Here is a 21,210-nt window from a genome sequence, read left to right as displayed (position 1 = left end):
GTTCTATTGTCTTATCTACTGTATAGGTCCAAAATCACCAAGCATTGCCTTTAAGGGAGAGTAATGAACTTTTCACCAACTTGTATTTACAGATAATAGATGTTTGCTTTTGATGTACTGCTTTTGGTTTAATTTGGTATAAAGCTGAATCTATTACTAACACGGTCATTTCATATCTATTTATGACTTTTTTTTAATTAAATGTACAATAAATACATCATTATTGCATTTCTGCTTCTATGTCTTGGTGGCACCGCGACCCATGATGGACTTCTTAGTGTTTCTCTCAGGTTTCAAAATAATTATATAACACTTTGGTCCAAACAGTGCCACCAAAAGGCCTGAACTAGATGCTAAAATAGCAAATACCTCCACTACATCTGCATATTTGCCTGGAGAGCTGATATATGCTGGGATGAAGGCTATCCACACGGCACAGAAAATCAACATGCTAAAAGTGATTAACTTGGCTTCATTGAAGTTGTCTGGAAGATTCCTTGCCAAGAATGCTAGGATGAAGCTGAGGAGTGCCAGTAAACCAATGTAACCTAGTAACACTGCAAAACCAACTGTTGATCCCACCTCACACTCATAGACTATCTTATCACTGTTGTATTGTGTGTTTTTATGAGGAGTTGGTGAGGCTGACACAAGCCAGGCTGTGCAGATTATTGCCTGGATGGAAGTAAGAGCCAGAACTATTCCTCTCTGCTGCATAGCACCAAACCACTTCATAATGTCTGCACCCCCAGGCTTGGAGGATTTGAACACAGCCAACACCACCATAGTCTTTACCAGGATACACGAGACACACAGCACAAAGCTGATCCCAAATATTGCATGCCTCAGCTGACAAGTCCAGAGCCTGGGACGGCCAATGAACAGAAGTGAGCACATGAAACATAGTTTCAGTGACAGCAAAAGTTGGAAACTGAGTTCTGAGTTGTTGGCGCGTACCATGGGTGTGTCACGATGATAGATGAAGATTCCCATGACAATGGCACAGATAAGTGTGCCAAACAATGAGATGGTTGTCAAGGAGATACCCAGGGCCTCATGGTAGGAGAGGAACTCCACGCTCTTAGGGACACAGTGGTCACGCTGGGGACTGGACCAGAAGTCCTCTGGACAACTGGTACACTTTGTTGAGTCTAACAAAGACGGAAAGGTTAAAGGTACAGACAAGTAGTTGAAAAATGCTCACTTAAAATAATTTTAAACAAGGTCCCAAAGTATCTGTCAAATTACTTTTCACTTGTAAATAAAACTCGCCAGTAGGCTATTACACTCTAGGCCTAGTGGGTAAAAACTGCTTCTTGTACCTTGTAAAGCGCAGCAGTGGAATGGAACAAATTGACATAGGATTTTTCCCCCCATGTCCTTTCCTATGCTCCTTTTTTCCTTCATTGCCTTTAAAAAAAACTCACACAAATTGCTACAAAAGAATACTTAATAACCAATACAGAAACGTTTTTGGGTTAAACTAGGTTAACTGTATTAATTATTATTAAGACTATTCTTATTAATAACTATTGTTTGGATTTTATCCTCAATTTGTTACATTTCATGTCGTTTGTTTGTTTTTTTATGTCCAGAGGACCACAATGGAAATAAGCCTACAGGGTACATCACACCTAACCTTTGTGGCCGTCTTTTTGCAATGGTTTTCAATAGGAATGGAGCGTTTTGTTGCCATTGCGCAGATTTCCACAACAAAATGCTCTGTTCCCATTGCAAACCATTGCAAAAAGACGGCCACAAAGGTATTAAAGTATTAAAGTTAGGTGTGACCGTACCCTCAGACATGATTGTTTTTTTTATCCTCGGTGATTATACAATGTGTCTGTATATTGATGTCTCCGCCAGGCCGAAAGGCATGGCGAGAGAGTATGTTTTACCCTCCGTCCGTCCGTGTGTGTGTCCGTCCGTCCGTGTGTCCTGTCCGTGTGTTACCAGCTAATCTCTGGCCCCGTTGGCCCGGTCGCCTCGAAACTGTGCACACACACTCCCTAGATGCCAATTCAGAACCTCTGCCTCAAATGTTTCACATGGGCCTGTTATAGCGCCACCTGGAGGCCGATTTGTGCAAAACCCATTTTTTTTACATTACTCCTACAGATTTTATCCAAACGTCATGCAAATCGGTACACAGTATCTCTATAGTCATGTGATCAACACGGATATGTCCAATTTCCCATATTCCATCCTCATTGGCTAAGGTTCGCTTCCAACAATTTCAGGATTGGTCAGTTTTGAACAAAATGCCTCAAATCGTGAACGCAGCTTGCGATTTCCGTGAAATTTCACAAACACATTCCCACTAGGCCAAGTAAGAAATGCCACCCTTTTTCACATTGGCCTGTTATAGCGCCACCAGCAGGTCTAATTTAGCAAAACAAATTTTTGGAACAAAATGCCTCAAATCATGAATGCAGTGGCACCCTTTTCACATTGGCCTATTATAGCGCCACCAGGAGGCCAGAATAACGTACCTGACCTGGCGGAGACCTGTGCTCCGAGGATCACTTTTTCTAGTTGTGTACTAATGTGCTCTTTTCTGTGCTATCACCAAATCAATCACCACCAATCACAACTTAATTGATGAATCAAAAGACTCAATCAATCAATCAACCTGTCTGATTGCTCATCTCTCCCTCAGAACACGCAATACAGTCAAAGCAGCAGATAGGTTCTCCTTTCCTTCTGGCCACACGGGTTCCAGGAGAACAGCTCTCACTGCACACTGACCGAGGAGGCTACAGAGGAAATGAACAATGATCAGTTTCAGTCTGAATTCACATCATGAGCTCAACATTAGGTACTTTAGAAAGCCAAAGTGACCTTTTTGGATTCAAAGTTCCAGAAGATTTTGTCTTCATCAAGGATGAGTTCTTCTTCTCCGGAGGCTGATTTCTTGACCACACCCACATTGTGAACCTTCATGCTTCCATCATGGAGCCACACCCAGTTCATGACATCATAGATTGGTAAAGGATCACCATTCCCATCAAATGATACATCATCACCAAATGAAGTGGTGAACTTGACCTTTTCCAGGTAATACACAAGCTAGAAATTGTGATAAGGAAAATAATTAAGAACTTAAAGGGGATTAACACTCATTGTCAACATTTGCTGATTTTCTTTTGGGGTAATGTGATCAGTGACGATGGCAAGAGTGGTCTGTGGCCTGCCGTAGTCAGCCTGCAGTAAACATGGTGATTTTACCTCCAACAGAAACGGCTTGGCTAGAAAATAATCCTACTACTTGTTAGAGCGTTTACAGCCGATGCAGTTATACAAGTATGTCTTTTGAAAAAGAATATATAATCATATGCCATAATGTTGTAAACAACTATGACTTACTTGCAAAGCGAAGACATTTTATCAACTTAATTTGAACACTCAACTCTTTCTACTCAAATTTACCCCTTAAAGGTGCTATGCTATGGCCCGAAAATATCATATTATACTGTATGTCACGTGGTTTCTCTGAAAACAGGGTGGGATGTATCACAGATTGATTGGCATATGCTCTGAGTTCTCCTCTCGCACTCGCATCAAATAGACCAGCAAAATGGGGAAGTGACCTCAACGTAATTTGTCGTTTATTTGTAAATCTGTTTACATAAAATGTATATTTCCCCTTCAATTATCTTAGTTACACCATCATCGTTCATGTGAAGTAGTTTGTTTATGCTTGTGTGTGTGTGTGTGTGTGTGTGTGTGTGTGTGTGTGTGTGTGTGTGTGTGTGTGTGTGTGTGTGTATGTGCAGGGGCGCTGACAGGCAGGGCTAAAGGGGACAGATCCCCCCACCCGAAGCGGGGGTGCCTCAGGTGAGGGGGGCCCCGCCGTAACAGAGACGTCGCAAATGTATTTATTTATATTTGTGTGGCGACGCCGAATGGCGACGACGGTCACTGGACGGGTGTAACTCTACCTCTGTAACTAAATGTTTAATGTGCATAAATGGCCGCCGTGCCTGAGTAAAAGTGCAAAAGTATAAAATGCACTCGTATCAAAAGTAAAAGTACTCATTATGCAGAATGTCCCATTTCAAGTTTCCAAATGTATAAAAACCTTTTGAAAATAGCAGATATATTTTGATAATAGCAGATCTACAAGCTCTGTGAGCTTGTAGATCTCTGTGAGCTGTAGATCTCAGCCCTATATAGGCTACATTTCGGCCATTTGAAAATAACCATTTACGTTGCATCGTAAATTGTGTAAAAGTGAGTAAAAGTACTCACAAGGACTGGAGTACTTTTACTTTTGGTACTCAAAGTACATTTTTATACCAATACTTTTGTACCTTTACTGAAATACATTTTGAATTGACTTTTACTTGTAAGGGAGTATTTCTACATTGCAGTATTCATACTTTTACTTAAGTAAAACATGTGAATACTTTTTCCACCACTGGTTATGAACAGAACTGACTATATATTGGCTTGAGGTGGCTAAAGTGGCCAACGTGAAATCGCGCAAAGACACCCGACTTAATGTTTTGAGGTCAAAAATAATAATACATTAATTCAAAAACCGAGAAAAACCTGAATAAAATAATAAGACATTAATAAATAACCAAATTAAAACCTGTCCCCACACCCAAGAATCCTGTCATCGGCCCTGTGTGTGTGTGTGTGTGTGTGTGTGTGTGTGTGTGTGTGTGTGTGTGTGTGTGTGTGTGTGTGTGTGTGTGTGTGTGTGTGTTTTTCAAGATTTTCAACAAGTGGGTCCTGATAGCAATGATTACAATATAGAGCTTTAACAAAAAAAAAACACACACACATTTTGATTTAACGAAGTTACTGCTAAAGACACTGATACACATTTACTGCCAGGCAATTAGTATTACTATACATCACAATAAGAATATTAGTAATTTAATTTAATTCAATTTAATTTTATTTAATTTAATTTTATTTTGATAATTGTCAACAGAATCCATATACAATCATTATTATTCATAATACATTAATACTGCATTTGTCATCCAATGTGTACATTTTTCATGTGTTCTATCATATTTACATTATTCACTATTAATCTAAATGTGAGTCCAATTAGAAACACTTAACAGGTAAACTGTGAATTCATATCATACCTGCCATAGTTGTATTGTCTGCAAACTGGCACAGCTGTGCCCAATGAAAGGCCCTCTTCCTGGCACACATTGCAACATGTCATGGAGGGCATGGGCCAGAGCATACACAGCCTTGTACACATTATACTCTGGTCTGAGATCAGACACATCCAACAGTGAAGTTTCTGCTGTTCCTAGGTCCTCTTGTCCAGTACACACCCTCCACCATTATCCACCCACTCTGATGGAAGGGGTGCAAACTTACACTGAAACGTGTGCTCCCAAAACTGCCTCACCTGAAGAAACACAATTAAGACTTAAACATAAATAAACCAGTTTAATATGAAATGAACCAAAATACTCACAATGCTATTTTCATGGCTGTTGTCAGGCTCATTGTCAGGATGTATTTTTAACAAGAAGTCCTTGAGACCTGGTATATCTCCACGACGGATGGCAATACCCAGGGTGCCTCTCAGGTATGGCATGAAGTCAGGAGTCTGGAGTCCAGCATGTGTTGACCAGGATTCACTGGCCATCCATTGCAGACCTGTCACATTCTGCTTTACCACCTATTGTGTTGAACAGAATATATTAGTATATATCATTTCTGTTCGACAGAAACCTTGTATGTCCAAAACCAAACAAATTGTTCAAATGGATCCAATGTTGTTATTTAGTCACAGGCTCTTTTAATACTTTTCATAGGTTCAAAACCCACAGACAGACTTTTTAAGAATTGGTTAAGTAAGATGTTTGATTGGTGTTATTATATGTTTGTTTATTGTATTCACCTGTTATTGTGTGTTTTCCACTTCCTGTCGATTTTATCCAATGAAATCCAAGGAAACTGGTCAGATGACCAATGATATCCAATGAAATCGACAGGAAGTGGAAAACACACAGCCTAGGAAACAGGTGAATACAGAAGCACTGAGACCAAAAGGTAAATAAGAACATGTGTAAAATTAGCACAATAATAATAATAATAATGACTAGAGGTTTGGGCCGCTTCGCTGGCCTCACATCTAGATTTTTAATGTTTCTCCTCTCCTCCCCTCCTCCTCTCCTCTCCTCTGCTCTCCTCTCCTCTCCTCTCCTCTGCTCTCCTACCTAGCCCATAGCTCTGCACACACGAAGTCCATGCCAGGGCTCCCCCCTCCCTCTCCTGGCATGTTTCCCTGCCCCCTCTCTCCTCGCTCAAGCTGAGCGTCTGATCACTGGGGAAAGAAGCCTAAGTATTAGCCAGAGCACTGATCAATAGTTTGTGGCAAGTTTTGGGCAAGTGGAGTGATCGTGGGCTGACCTGAGCATTTAAATTGATGAATCTAGAGAGTGATTAAATTGCATCGCATAAAAAATGCTCATTTTGTATTCTGAAATAATGTGTACAGGAATTTCATATTCCTTATAATTATGAATGCATCATGAATAATAAACCAAACCTCCTCCAGGAGTTTAGGCATACGGCTCTCAAATACAAATGAAATGACCACACGAGCTGTGGATTTCTTCATCACAGAGACAATCCTCTGAAGTTCATCTGGGTCAGAGTCCATGGGCACAACCTCCACATACGCTAGACAAGCCAAACCAGACTGGGCCAGCTCAGACTGTAAGGATCTGGCAGCATTGTGTCCATAGTCATTATCAATAATCACCAATCCAACCCAGGTCCACCTGAACCGCCTCATAATCTGGAGCATAGCTCGCACCTGATTGGATATAATGGAGTGATAAATTAAGTTTAGGCTAGATTATTCACATAGTGAATCAGTGAATCTCCTACACAGATTCCACAATAGAAAAGGTCTAATCATTGTCTTTTGATGCTGTCAATAAAGACCTTTAGCACCAGCAGCAATACTAACAAGATATGCAATACAATAATAAACTCATTAGAGGGAGGTATTTGTCAAGTGTGTGGAACTTGTACTACTACAGTGATCCTCAAAGTGGGGTCCCGGGACCCCCAGTTGTAATTGAGCAGGTTCTGGGTTGGTCCCCAGCTAATTCAGTTAATAGCATCAAAATCAGCGTAACTATCCCTATGTACATTGGCTATTTGAACAGAGCCAAAATACAAGTTCACAACTATATGAGCTTTTACATCTTTTATTTCAAAAAATATATCTGTGAACATTTCGAATACTGTGGAAACATAATGACATGACATGAAAAAGAATATGAGAACCACTGTACTACTATACCAACAGATGTATAGTCTTCATAAATTCACCTGGAAGGCGTCACTTGGGATTGTTCTATAGAAAGATGGGAACTGGTTATGGTCACTCAGACAGGCGCAGGTGGCATAGTGACTGACCTACAAAAGGTACAACACATCTGTTCTCTAATATATTAAATCATTAACAACTGTCCACTGTAAACAGAGAATAAGAGCACAATGAGCATGTGAGAATATAACAATAATACCTGTGTTATAATCAATGGCAGATCTACAAGATCACAACGTGTCATATCGTGTCAGGTTGTAAGCTTGTAGATTAGGGTTGTCCGATATTGGCTTTTTTACCGATAACCGATATACCGATATTGTCCAACTCTTAATTACCGATACCGATATCAACCAATACCGATATATGCAGGGATTATTGTGATTAGGGTAAGCTCAAATTTCATATCACACACACCATATACAGTAAAAACTCCTGTAACTTACTTATAAAGCAAAAAAAAAAGAAAAAAAAAAACATTTTTTTTTTTTTTTTCAAAAACCGATACCGATATTTTCCCGATATCAATTTTTATGCTAATATCGGCCGATAATATCGGGAGGCCGATAAAATCGGACATCCCTATTGTAGATCGTCTATTTGTGGTGCTTTTGTGTGACACTGTAGTATGACAAACTAGTGCATTTATGTACGAAAAAGGTTTTGAGCAACAATTATGTTCTATATATTTCAAGCTGTAATAGAGTAAAAATGCATCATTTGTCATATTTTAGATTAGTAGATAACGAAGTAACCAAAATTAGGCATAGAATATGTCATGGTAAAAGGGGGTTAAAATAGGAAACTTACCTGGGGCACTCTGTATAAACCTAATATTCTAGCAATAGCAATAGAATTTGTTGAGGTAGCAGCACCTACAATTCCTAGCACTGGAGGGGAGCCAACACATCTCTCATCCAATTGAAACTGCTCCTCTCTCCCAGTGACCAATGACAATGTTGCACGGAATGTAACTCCAAGCGACATACAGGTATCATAGATACTATATCCCAGAGTCACATTGGGTAGTAGGCTGCTGTTTCTGTCGATCTCATTAATGGCAAAAGCCATGGTCTGTGCACACCTGAAGCCATCAAGGTGAAATCTAACACAAAAATCCACTGTAACCATACATGTTTATCTTGGTAGAAATATACACAATCAACTAATCCTAGGTACTATTCATCAAAACAAGTTGCTTATTGTCTTACTTGCTATTGTATTTGTGATACTCACCCATAGCAAGTAGGCACCTGTTGCTTGGAGATGAAAGACAACTCAGAGTAGACAGAGCGGAGGTGGATATGAACCAAGCCACCCAAAATAAAGTCCCCAGCCTTATAAACTCTGTTTAGATTAAACTGTTCCTGTAACTCACAAGAGGAAGGTGAGGAAGACAAAGCAGAGAATGAAGAGAACAATATCAAGATCAAGTACATGTATGAAAGCAGTTGTGTGTCAACTGAAGCCCTCATGACTGTCCTCCTCTGTCTAACACCCTCCCCCCTTTCTAAATCCATTGTCCAGTTGCTGCATGTTATACACAGTGCTATGTCGTCCCCTGTGCCACCTTTTGCCACTACGTAATCTTTCACACCACGCATCAATGCTATGCCATCCCCTGTACCACCATTACGCAATCTTTCACAGCACCTATCTGGCAGAGGCAGTAGAGGCAGGGCTTAATGTACATTAGCAAGCCTTTCTTACCAAAATAACGTTGTGTGTGTCCAGGCCTGGAATTTCGTCATTTTAGGGGCAAGGCCACTTGGCCTTTGGTGTTGTAAATTGTTTTAGGGCACAAAGGCCAAATGCCAGGGCAGGAAGGCAATCAAATAAAACAAATAAGACATAAGTCCACGGAAATAATGAATTAAACTTGAAGGTTAAGATTTATTTAAAGGGGCAACACCATGATTTTTTTTTTTTTTTTTTGGTTTTTAGTATTTTTTGGGCTACCCAGTGTCTCTTGTACCCAAAAAAATATTTTTTTTCAACATTCAGTCATTCATGCTCATTTCATGGATTTCCTGAATGGGCGTGTCTGAACAGGCCATTTCAGAATGGCAGGGCAAGTGATGTCACTTGCCCTGATTTTGCATTGATGATGGCCAGACAGAATTGCTCAGTAGCTCCCGCCTGCCCAATAGGACGTTTTGGTATTGCAGCTGAAAAAGCTTGGAATGACAGAGAGTCAGATTGTGAGAAAAAATATCTGGATGTTTTTTAGGCTTACAACCTGTTTAAAACGTATTAGGGGGCAATATTTATATATAATATATATTTTTTAAATTCATGGTGTAGCCCCTTTAATTTTAATAGTACAAGAATTGTATAACTATCTGTGAAATATAAGCCATTTAGTTCACAAAATAATGTATTGGCAAATGACCAATATTTGTACAAAGGCATAGTCTATTAGTATCAATATTTGTCACATTCAGCCCTAGACTTCACTGACTGTAGGTAGGGGTCACATTAATGACATTAGATTCACAGATTAGAGATTTTATGTATTTTCCCCACAAGTTATTTACATTCAAATGAAATGTGATTGAACTTGCACTAATAATGACTTTAGTTGATTTTTCACTATTTAAAATATTGTATTTCTAATTATTAATAACTAGAGGTTTGGGCCGCTTTGCGGCCCTCACATCTAGTGAGTTCCTCTCCTCTCCTCTCCTCTCCTCTCCTCTCCTCTCCTGTTGCTCCAAATTCAAGTTGAGCTGGGTTCAACTTCCAGATACAAAGATACAAAGCAACAACTGTAGCTCCAATATCCGCACGATTGATGACAATAGTAAATAATCATTTTAAAAAAAGGAACCTTTTTCCATCCAACAGCGACTATACAGTATATAGCCTATATAATGGTTCTGTATCAGTTTATGAGTCAGTTTTAGCAGATTTCATTTTAATAGGTCATCCTGGCCTGGCGGAGATCTCACAACAAGTGGATTCAATTAACTTCAATGAGGAGCTGTGCAGCAAAAACGGGCTCAAACTGTCACATAGCTGCTGAAATAAACTTCCCATTTGGATCATTGTGGACAAACTAACAGAACATGGATGTTGTTTGCAAAAGGATTATTTATTTCTTGTCCATCAGAGTGGTGAGGTCATTCTACTTTTATATGACATCTCCTGTTTGGCCCGGTGATGCTTTTGTGTTGTATTACACTGTATTGCGGGATTCCGACGGTTCATATAGGCTCGAAATCAAACCTACCTACCACTGGTCATGTTGTGCGCAGCTCAACCAAAGGCACTGGTGTCTAAAAAAATCACACCCAGTGTGAAGTGGGTGGTGTGTGGTCATCACAACATGACTCACTTTAAAAAAGGATAATTACCTTTTTTAAAGTCCATACTGCTATTCATAGGGCTGCACATGTGTCATGTGTTTCGCTAGCCAATCACAGTCCTGAATTTGCAAAGTCAGCCAATCACATTACAGTTAGTGGTGATGACACTAGCTGTAATGTGATTGGCTGATATGAAAAAAGTATCGATTTGCATTAACAATGGAAGGGTTAGGGGGTACGCAAATTTTTTGGTCGGTGTCCAAAACTCACTTATAGGGGGCGGCTACACCGCCCCAAAAATGAACGTATTGACAGGAAAATCGCGCAAAGGAAAAACTGTGAAATCAACTGCTGGTGCAGCTTGGGCCACTGTGGCCGTGAGGGCACGTCATTTTTCGAGCAGCAAACGGACAAAGAGAGGGGCAACGCGGCCGCCGTGAAATTCCTGCCCTGGTGTGTTCTTTCATTTATCAATTACACTATGTCACCCTGTGCGTGTGTGTGTGGCCTTGATGTTTTTTTAACCCCTTAAGACAGATTGGGTTGATGCTGGTGGAGGGGTGTGTACTGGACAAGGGGACCTAGGAACTCACAAACTACACTGTTGGATTTATTTTCATGATTTTGTTTAGGACACAGTGGTAGGCTACAATCTTTCAATCTGTTTGTGCATCTAAGACATTTTAGCCCTGGAATACAATATTTTGCCCACTAGTTGGTGGTATTGTACTGGACCATTTAATGAGGTTATGTACAGGACCTGACAGGCCCCTGTCATGTGGTGATGAGTGACATCACAGTCAGGCCCAAATATGGCTCCTGATCCACAACCACTCCAACACCGCCCAGCCACCTCAGCTCTAACACCAACACGGGCAGTTGCAAATAAACTCTTGGCCATTGGCCTTGCAGTCTTTCAATACGGTAACATGTTCCTGAGAAACTAGACATTACGACTTACCTGTCTATCAGTGGGAAGGGGCATCAATTGGCTTTGGCAAGATAAGGCAGCTCCCACCATCAATATTAGAGAACCACTTTTTTACCCTAACAACCACGTGTTTTACCAATTTTACTAGCTGATACAAAACGCTGCTTCCAGGCTTTTGACACACACACACACACACACACACACACACACACACACACACACACACACACACACACACACACACACACACACACGGCTTGGTTGAGCATCTAAATGAACACAATTGGCCCTTTTTGGGGGAGCAAACCTGAGCTGGGGAGTTACCTGTCTGCGGGGAGTGTTGGGCGGGAGGAGTAGGATGGGGATAGCCTGTGCAGCATTCCTTTTCGGGTATATGATCCGGTCGGGAGCGGACCGGATCGCGACAAACCGGAAAGACGTCTCACCCCAAAATAGGTCCGCCCTATAAAATCCTTGATGCGGCGTAGTTTAGCTTATTTTTTTAATATAAATGTGAGTGTACTTTCCGTAGACTATTTAGCGTCTGTATTATCCGTATTATCCCACGGGGAAATTCTATTCCATTTAAATAGGGATTGGGGAACCAAAACAAAGCGGCACAGCAAAACCGGATCGCGACAATCCGGAAAGAGGATTATTATTATTTTTTTTTTCAGTAGGCGTGGCCTAGACCGGATCATGTGGGTCTTTAGTAACGCATACCAGGCTTTCCTCCGAGGTGGAAAGACTGGTGACGCGAGGTTAGGACGGAGGTGCTACGAGTGCTGCAACTTGCAAAGGGCCAGGTCTTCAAGATACTGAAGGGACCAGTGCCCATGTACCTGTCTGACCACGGGCACAACACCAGAGGGACCTCCACTGATTCGTCCGTCCGTCTGTGCACGCACACTCTCTGGATGCCAGAACAGAACCTTTTTTTCACATTGGCCTGTTATAGCGCCACCAGGAGGCCGTTTTTTTGCAAAACACATTTTTTGACAGTACTCCTACAGATTTTGTTCCAGCATCACGCAAATCGGTACACAGTATCTCTACAGTCATTAAACAAAACAGGTCTTTCAGATTTATCATATTCCATCCTGATTGGCTAAGAATGGCTTCTAAAGTTTGCATGAGTGCTCTGTTTTGAACAAAATGCCTCAAATCACGAAGACAGCGTGCAATTTCCAATTTGTGTTTTTACCTATAACTGCACCGATCAGTGTAAAACTTTGTATGCACACTCCCTAGATGCCAGGGAAAAACCTTTGCCCTGCATTTTTCACATCTGCCTTTTATGGAAAACACATTTTTCGATATTTAAGGTTTCGAGGCCAATAGGCTCGAAGCCTTATTACATCTGTAAGAGTTCATTATTCTTCCGCCGGTTTTGCCAGTTCTGGCCTAACCGCGTGGTCACTTTTTATGAAATTCGGCAATATGGTAGAGGGCTATGCCAAACGGCGAAAACCCGAAACTCACAAACATTGGCCAAAGGGTGGCGCTGTAGCACTCAATTGAAATATGCCAACTTTGAACAGGTACAACTCATGCCCTGTTTGACCCACAGCCATGAAACTTCGATGCACACATGCGTCTCCTCATGCCTAACAACTTTCACACTCTGACTTTTGACCTCTGACCTTTAGATCTCCCACCATTTCGAATTCTATGAAAAGCAGTAAAAAAGACTCTTCCTTCGTACAGATTGAGCAATCTGTACGAAACTGTATACACATGAACTTTGGACCAATGCCGACAGACCTGAGCAAGCGGATTTTCCATAAGTGAAAACGTTAAGCTTTTATAAGCCAATGAAAATTGCAGTTTTATGACAATTATTCATCTGCCCCTAAAACATACATGCAGACTCGCATTTGTTTGACACTTTGCAATATTGTAGAAGGTCATTCCAAGTATCACTGAAACCAATCTTACTCCAATTGGTCAAAGGGGGGCGCTATAGCAATGTTTTGAAAATGCAAACTTTAAACAGGCAAAAGTCATGCCTCGTTTAGCCGACAGCCGTTAAACCTGCTTACACATGTGCCTTGACTCATGAGGAACACATGTATCACTTTGACCAGTAAGCTCTGCCCTTAGATTGTCTGCAATTTTGAGCAGTTTGAAAAACATTTAAATCCAGGATTTCTGAGCAATTTGCGTGAAAGTGTGTCATGTGTCTGAACTCCCTTTTCACTAGTTCAGGTGTGTAGGTTCAATAGCTTGATAGCTTAATCATCTGCCTTGAAACCACAGGGTTGCTGGTTCGAATCCCACCTCAGGTAGACTTCATTATAATTGCATTGCACACAACATGACTGTATCAATGAGGAACATATCTATCACTTTGACCAGTAAGCTCCGCCCTTAGATTGTCTGCAATTTTGAGCAGTTTGAAAAACATTTAAATCCAGCATTTCTGAGCAATTTGCGTGAAAGTGTGTCATGTGTGTGAACTCCCTTTTCATCAGTTCGGGTCTGTTGGCCCAATGGCTTAATCATCTGCCTTGATACCACAGGGCCGCCGGTTCAAATCTCACCTCATGCAGACCTCAACTCAATTGCATTGCACACAACATGACTGTATCAATGAATATACATGCAATTGTTAAATGAAACGCTTATTGAGAGTAGTTGTTTTCAATGTATGATGTACTTAATTCCCTCTTTTGTTTTGTTTTGTTTTGTTGGATTCTCTCTTCTCACTGACCAAGGCTGTGGATTGAATAGCTTGATCAATACAGTGTTAGTTCCATGTGCCAAAGGTCCACGGTTAAAACCCCACTCGTCACAGTTTACATTTAAATTGCATTATACAAAACATGACCCTGTTAATTCAGACATGTGCAATTTTTAAACAATACCATGAATTGCTTTTGAGAGTAGTTGTTTTTTATGTATGACATACTTTCTTGTGAAAATAGCTGATCTACAATCTCACACCTTTTTAGATAGCAACGCGTTGTGAGCTTGTAGATCGACTATTTTCACTAGTTTCCATTCCGAAATGTATTGAGCAGTTTGGAAAACAATTAAACCAAGGATTTCTGAGCAATTTGCGTGAAACTGTGTCAAATAAATGTTTGAGGCCCTTTTTCACAGGTTCAGGTGTGTTGGTTCAATAGTTTGATCGCTTAATCATCTGCCTTGAAACCACAGGGTCGCCGGTTCGAATCCCACCTCATGTAGACTTATAATTGCATTGCACACAACATGACTGTATCAATAAATGCATGTGCAATTGTTAAAAATAACGAGAAATGTATACTTGAAAGTAGTTATTTTTAATGCATGACGTACTTCATTCGCCCTTTTGTTTTGTTTTGTTAGATTCTCCTTTCTCACTGTCTGATCCTGTGGATTCAATAGCTCCACCAGTAGAGTGTGAGCCTCATGTGCCGAAGATCCCTGGTTCAAATCCCATTGATTTCAGTTTACATTTAAATTGCATTGTACAAAACATGACCCTGTTAATTCAGACATGTGCAACTTTTAAACAATAACATGAAATGCTTTTTTGAGATTAGTTGTTTTTTTTATGTACAACATACTTTCTTGTGAAAATAGCCAATCTACAATCTCACAACTTTTCAGATAGCAACACATTGTCAGCTTGTAGATCAACTATTTTCACTACTTTCCATTCCAAGAACACAAAACAAAACTTTATTGCTAAATATTTGTCAACCAGTAATCTAGAGTAGTTAGCAAAACAGAGGCTTGGTTCATAACGGACTGAAAAACCTATAGATATCAACAGACACCATCAGGGAGGCTATATTTCTAGTTCAATAAGAAGAGAGGCAGCCTGTGAATCCATAGGTCGCTGGTTTGATCCCTGTCCCCAACAATATATTGAGGTGATCATTATTTGGAATTCTTACTTTGTTACAAACATACTCCTGGTAGCCTGTCTGTCTGTCTGTCTGTCTGTCTGTCTGTCTGTCTGTCTGTCTGTCTGCCTCTCTCTCACTCTGTCACTGTCTGTCTGCCAATCTGCCACTCTGTCACTGTCTGCCAGTCTGCCAGTCTGCCACTCTGTCTCTGTCTGTCTGCCAGTCTGCCAGTCTGCCACTCTGTCACTGTCTGTCTGTCTGCCAGTCTGCCACTCTGTCACTGTCTGTCTGTCTGCCAGTCTGCCACTCTGTCACTGTCTGTCTGTCTGCCAGTCTGCCACTCTGTCACTGTCTGTCTGTCTGCCAGTCTGCCACTCTGTCACTGTCTGCCAGTCTGCCACTCTGTCACAGTCTGTCTGTCTGTCTGTCTGTCTGTCTGCCAGTCTGCCACTCTGTCACTGTCTGTCTGTCTGTCTGCCAGTCTGCCAGTCTGCCAGTCTGCCACTCTGTCACTGTTTGTCTGTCTGCCAGTCTGCCGGTCTGCCACTCTGTCACAGTCTGTCTGTCTGCCAGTCTGCCACTCTGTCACTGTCTGTCTGTCTGCCAGTCTGCCAGTCTGCCACAGTCTGTCTGTCTGCCAGTCTGCCAGTCTGCCACTCTGTCACAGTCTGACAGTCTGCCAGTCTGCCACTCTGTCACTGTCTGTCTGTCTGCCAGTCTGCCACTCTGCCACTCTGTCACAGTCTGTCTGTCTGTCTGTCTGTCTGTCTGTCTGTCTGTCTGTCTGTCTGTCTGTCTGCCACTCTGTCACAGTCTTCCAGTCTGCCACTCTGTCACAGTCTGCCAGTCTGCCAGTCTGCCACTCTGTCACAGTCTGCCAGTCTGCCACTCTGTCACAGTCTGCCAGTCTGCCTCTCTGTCACTGTCTGTCTGTCTGCCAGTCTGCCACAGTCTATCTGTCTGCCAGTCTGCCAGTCTGCCACTCTGTCACAGTCTGCCAGTCTGCCACTCTGTCACTGTCTGTCTGTCTGTCTGTCTGTCTGTCTGTCTGCCAGTCTGCCAGTCTGCCACTCTGTCACAGTCTGTCTGTCTGCCAGTCTGCCACTCTGTCACAGTCTGCCAGTCTGCCAGTCTGCCACTCTGTCACAGTCTGCCAGTCTGCCAGTCTGCCACTCTGTCACAGTCTGCCACTCTGTCACAGTCTGCCAGTCTGCCAGTCTGTCACAGTCTGCCAGTCTGCCAGTCTGCCACTCTGTCACTGTCTGTCTGTCTGTCTGTCTGCCAGTCTGCCAGTCTGCCACAGTCTGTCTGTCTGCCAGTCTGCCACAGTCTGTCACAGTCTGCCAGTCTGCCAGTCTGCCAGTCTGCCACTCTGTCACAGTCTTCCAGTCTGCCAGTCTGCCACTCTGTCACAGTCTGCCAGTCTGCCACTCTGTCACAGTCTGCCAGTCTGCCAGTCTGCCACTCTGCCAGTTTTCTCGAAACCGCTCATTGCTGCTTGCAGCTATATTACTCCTTCAGATTGTATTCCATTTTTTTGCAAATCGGTACAAATGAGCTCAATATGTGATCAAGACGTATCGGTTTGATTTTTCATATTCCATCCTGATTGGCTAAGATTGACATCTAAAGTTTGCAGGAGTGGCCCCTTTTGATCAAAATCCCGCAAATCTGTCCGATTGCAGTGAAACTTTGCAAGTACATTTGCACTACATTGAGGAACTAATGCCACCCTTGCAACATTGCCCTATTATAGCACCACCAGGAGGCCCCTTTTGCAACAAAAAATATATATATTACTCCTACAAATTTTGTCCAACCATCATTTGCGCGATGTTTGGACAATATTTAAGATAATATAAAACAGAATATTTCTGGTGACGCTATAATAGGGCAATGTTCAAAGGGTGGCATTTGTTCCTCAACGTGGTGTGAATGTACGTGCAAAGTTTCACCGCAATCGGACGCTGCGTTCATGATTTGCAGCATTTTGTTCAGAACGGGCCACTCCCGCAAACTTTAGATGTCGATCTTAGCCAATCAGAATGGAATATGAAAAATCAAACAGATCCGTCTTGATCACATGACTATAGAGATCATGTGTACCTATTTGCATGCAATTTTGATAAAATCTGAAGGAGTAATATCCAAAAATGTGTTTTATATATGTCGGCCTCCTGGTGGCGCTATAAAAGGCAGATGTGAAAAATGCAGGGAAAAGGTTTTTCCCTGGCCTCTAGAGTGCACATAGAAAGTTTTACACAGATCATTGCAGATATAAGTAAAAACACATATAAACCTGTTATAGCGCCATCATGAGGCTGATTTGAGAAATTTAAAGTGGCTTTTCTTCCTCGGCCTACTGAGAATGTACTAAATGTCACGGAAATTGCACGCTGTGTTCAAGATTTGAGGCATTTTGTTGAAAACGGAGCACTCCTGCAAACTGGGAAGCCATTCTTAGCCAATCAGGATGGAATATGAAAAATCTGAAAAACCTGTTTTGTTTAATGACTATAGAGATTCTGTGTACCGATTTGCTCGACGTTTGGACAAAGTCTGTAGGAGTGCTGTTAAAAAATGTGTTTTGCAAAAAGCGGCCCCCTGGTGACGCTATAACAGGCCCATGTGGAAAATATGGGGCAGAGGTTCTGAATTGGCATCCAGGGAGTGTGTGTGCACAGTTTCGCTGTGATCAAGCCAACAGTGCCGGCGATTAGCTGGTCACACACACACACACACACACACACACACACACACACACACACACACACACACACACACACACACACACACACACACACACACACACACACACACACACAGTGCAAAACATACTCTCTCGCCATGCCTTTTGGCCTGGCGGAGACAATAAATAAATGTCTGTTTTGAAGTAAAGTTTCTTACAGACATGAGGCTAAATCAAACAGTTTTAATGTATGTTTCAGTTTAGAGCTGAACATAGTGATGATGACCCTCAGTGGGTTTGTTATTTTGGCCTCATGCCTTAATGTCGCAGGAGGCAACACACACCTCCAATGTCGCACTAGTTATTAATATCTAATATTGATCACACAATAGTATACTATGGATGTAATCTAGCTGTGTCCATTAGTCCGTTCCCAATTCCAATACAGGACAGCGGATGTTAATTAGTGTGTCCCGGATTTCCCCTTGGTAATCCATAAAGCTCTGATCCATATTCTATCAGATAGCGCCGTTCCAGTATGCCAGTATATACTGTAGGTGAGCAATTGTTCAGTAGAAAAGGCTTATATTATATCCTTAAATTATTTCATATCCTATTATTTGGTCCTGTGACGTTACACTTTGTTCTTCTCATCTACACAGGAGAGCATTACTTTATTAACGTTCAGCTGAACCATCGTGTCAGAGAATAGCTTGCGCTGTCAAATCAAATCAAGCTTTATTTATATAGCACATTTACAAACAGGCAAGCTGAACCAAAGTGCTGTACAGGCAAATTAAAAACATCAATGCAAAACAACAGAGCAAGTTCACAAAAACATTTAAGAGCAACAAAGGAAAACAATTTTAAAAGACAACATAAGAGAGGGAAGGAAAAGTAAGTATAAGTGGAAATTGCATATAGGCTAGGTACATAACGAATACATACATAGACATGATTATGAATGGAGTAAGATAAGCAAACCATGTAAAATTAGATGCTATTAAAAGCAAGGGAGAAAAGATGGGTTTTGAGTTTGGCCTTGAAAGCCCCGATCGATTGGGGGGATCGGATGTGGAGGGGCAGGCTATTCCAGAGTTGCGGGGCCGTGGCCATGAAAGAGCGGTCACCCCTAGTCTTTTTGAATCTTCTGGTTGGAACCACTAGCAAAAATGTATCGGCAGACCTCAGTTCCCTAGTTGGGACATACTGTATGGTTCTACGAGTGCGGAGAGGTAGGATGGAGCCAGCCCATTTAATGATTTGTAAATAAATAAAAACATCTTAAAATCAATTCTAAAATTTACGGGGAGCCAGTGTAGAGAGGCAAGGACAGGGGTAATATGCTCACGCCTTCTAGTACCTGTAAGGAGGCGGGCAGCAGCATTTTGAACGAGTTGAAGGCGTCTGAGTGATGTATGATCTAAACCGGTATATAGAGAGTTGCAGTAGTCTAATCTAGATGAAATGAAGGCATGGATAGCCATCTCCAGTTGGTGGCGAGGGAGGTAAGGCTTAATCTTGGCCAGAAGCCTTAACTGAAAAAAGCTAGTTTTAACCACGGAGCTGATATGTTGAGTGAATTTGAAAGAACTGTCAAGGGTTACACCGAGGTTTTTGGCAGATGGGCGGATAAGAGGGGTAACGGTGTCTGGGATATTGCAGGGTGGGATATGACCAAATAGTATAATTTCTTTTTTTTTTTTACTTTCGTTAAAGTAAGAAAGTTATTGTTCATCCATGATTTAATGTCATGTAGACATGAGAGTAATGACTGGAAAGAGTTGGCGGAGTTAGTTTGTATAGGTAGGTAAATTTGGATGTCGTCGGCATAGGAGTGGAATGATATGTTATGTTTGTCAAATATGGACCCTAGAGGCAACATGTATAAAAGGAACAGGAGTGGGCCTAAGATGGAGCCTTGGGGGACCCCACATGTAAGGGGGGTGCTAGGTCAGGTAGCGGTGCAGCTCAGAAAAACGTACCCGCAAGGGCTACACAACGGTAGCCCTTGCGGGCTGTGTAGCCCACAGCGAGAAGTAGACTCAGGGCATACAGCAGAAAGGTCCCGAACGGAGCGACACTCACCGGCGTAGGCCCAGAGTATGGGCCTAGTGCGTTGATTCTGCGTATAGTATGGTTGAGATGTCTCCTCTCGGTGTCTGAAGGTGAAGTCCTCACGATGCTGAGAAGCTGTCAAAACTAGCAGCCGGCTAGCGCTCAGAAGGCTAGCTGTCAAACTAGCTCTGGGGCTAAAAAGCCGGTAGATGGCCAGACGTGCGACATAGTTGGTATAAAACTGCATAGAACACGGGATCTAAGCACCCGATCGCTTAGATCTACTGATCATATAAAAGTAGTCTGATTTAGCAACCAGTATCCAACGTTGTTAAAAGAAAAAAGTTGCTAAAATTGTAGTAAAAGTGATTTAAAAGGAGCGGCAGACGGGGCAAAACGCTGCACGCTCTCGCTCCCACATGCGCAGCGATTCGAATGACGAGGACAGGTGTTGCAAACATGCGAATGTGAAGCATCGTAAGCTTGCAGATCTTTTCTTTTTGATGAGTGACGCCGTTGAACTTGTACTATGGAGTTCTCACCACGTTGACATTGGTTTCAGGTTGGATGTTCCTGTTGCCTTTTATGGTGTTAAAGGGGTATGGAACATTGCAAATGGGACGCACATGACCAAACATTTGATTAAAGAACGGGTAGAATTCTTCATCTGATACACCTGAGATCCACACCCCTTAATGAATCACACGTCAGTCTTCGAGAGGAGCTTTGTGAATGAGGTCCATTGTTTTCCAATTCTTCAAACTAGCCTCAGTGTTGTACAACTTAAGGGAGAAACTCAGATGCTGTCTTTCTACACTGCTAGTTTCAAAAAGGTATTTTCCAGATTCGATGAACTATAATTCTTAGAGCCATGCACACATGAGTTGACAACCAGTAATGTGACCTAAACCTGAAAGTGTAAAAACACTGTGACCTGCAGTGCCACAACACTCTGCAGTTACAGATGTCCCTGCACTATGGCTCAAACCTGTGGCCCTGTATTCCCCATAACAGCCTCAGTGGTGGGAAGTAACGAAGTACATATACTCAAGTATTGCATT

General features: G+C 42.0%; 1 protein-coding gene across 1 annotated transcript; it reads right to left on the bottom strand.

The window, feature by feature from the left end:
- Window positions 1–237: 237 nt before the first annotated feature.
- LOC311044866 (extracellular calcium-sensing receptor-like) lies at window positions 238–6,793 on the bottom strand (the record flags this gene model as incomplete). The annotated part of the gene is made up of 4 exons (XM_084056678.1): window positions 238–1,151; window positions 2,633–2,756; window positions 2,842–3,069; window positions 6,533–6,793. 4 exons carry the CDS (start codon window positions 6,791–6,793, stop codon window positions 238–240), a joined length of 1,527 nt encoding a protein of 508 aa, XP_083912804.1.
- Window positions 6,794–21,210: the final 14,417 nt, after the last annotated feature.

The sequence above is a fragment of the Gymnoscopelus microlampas genome, assembly GCF_963454915.1.
Source record: "Gymnoscopelus microlampas genome assembly, chromosome: 5".
Lineage (NCBI taxonomy): Eukaryota > Metazoa > Chordata > Actinopteri > Myctophiformes > Myctophidae > Gymnoscopelus > Gymnoscopelus microlampas.
Note: the sequence above shows the minus strand (reverse complement) of the source record. Positions and strands in the feature narration are given on the sequence as shown.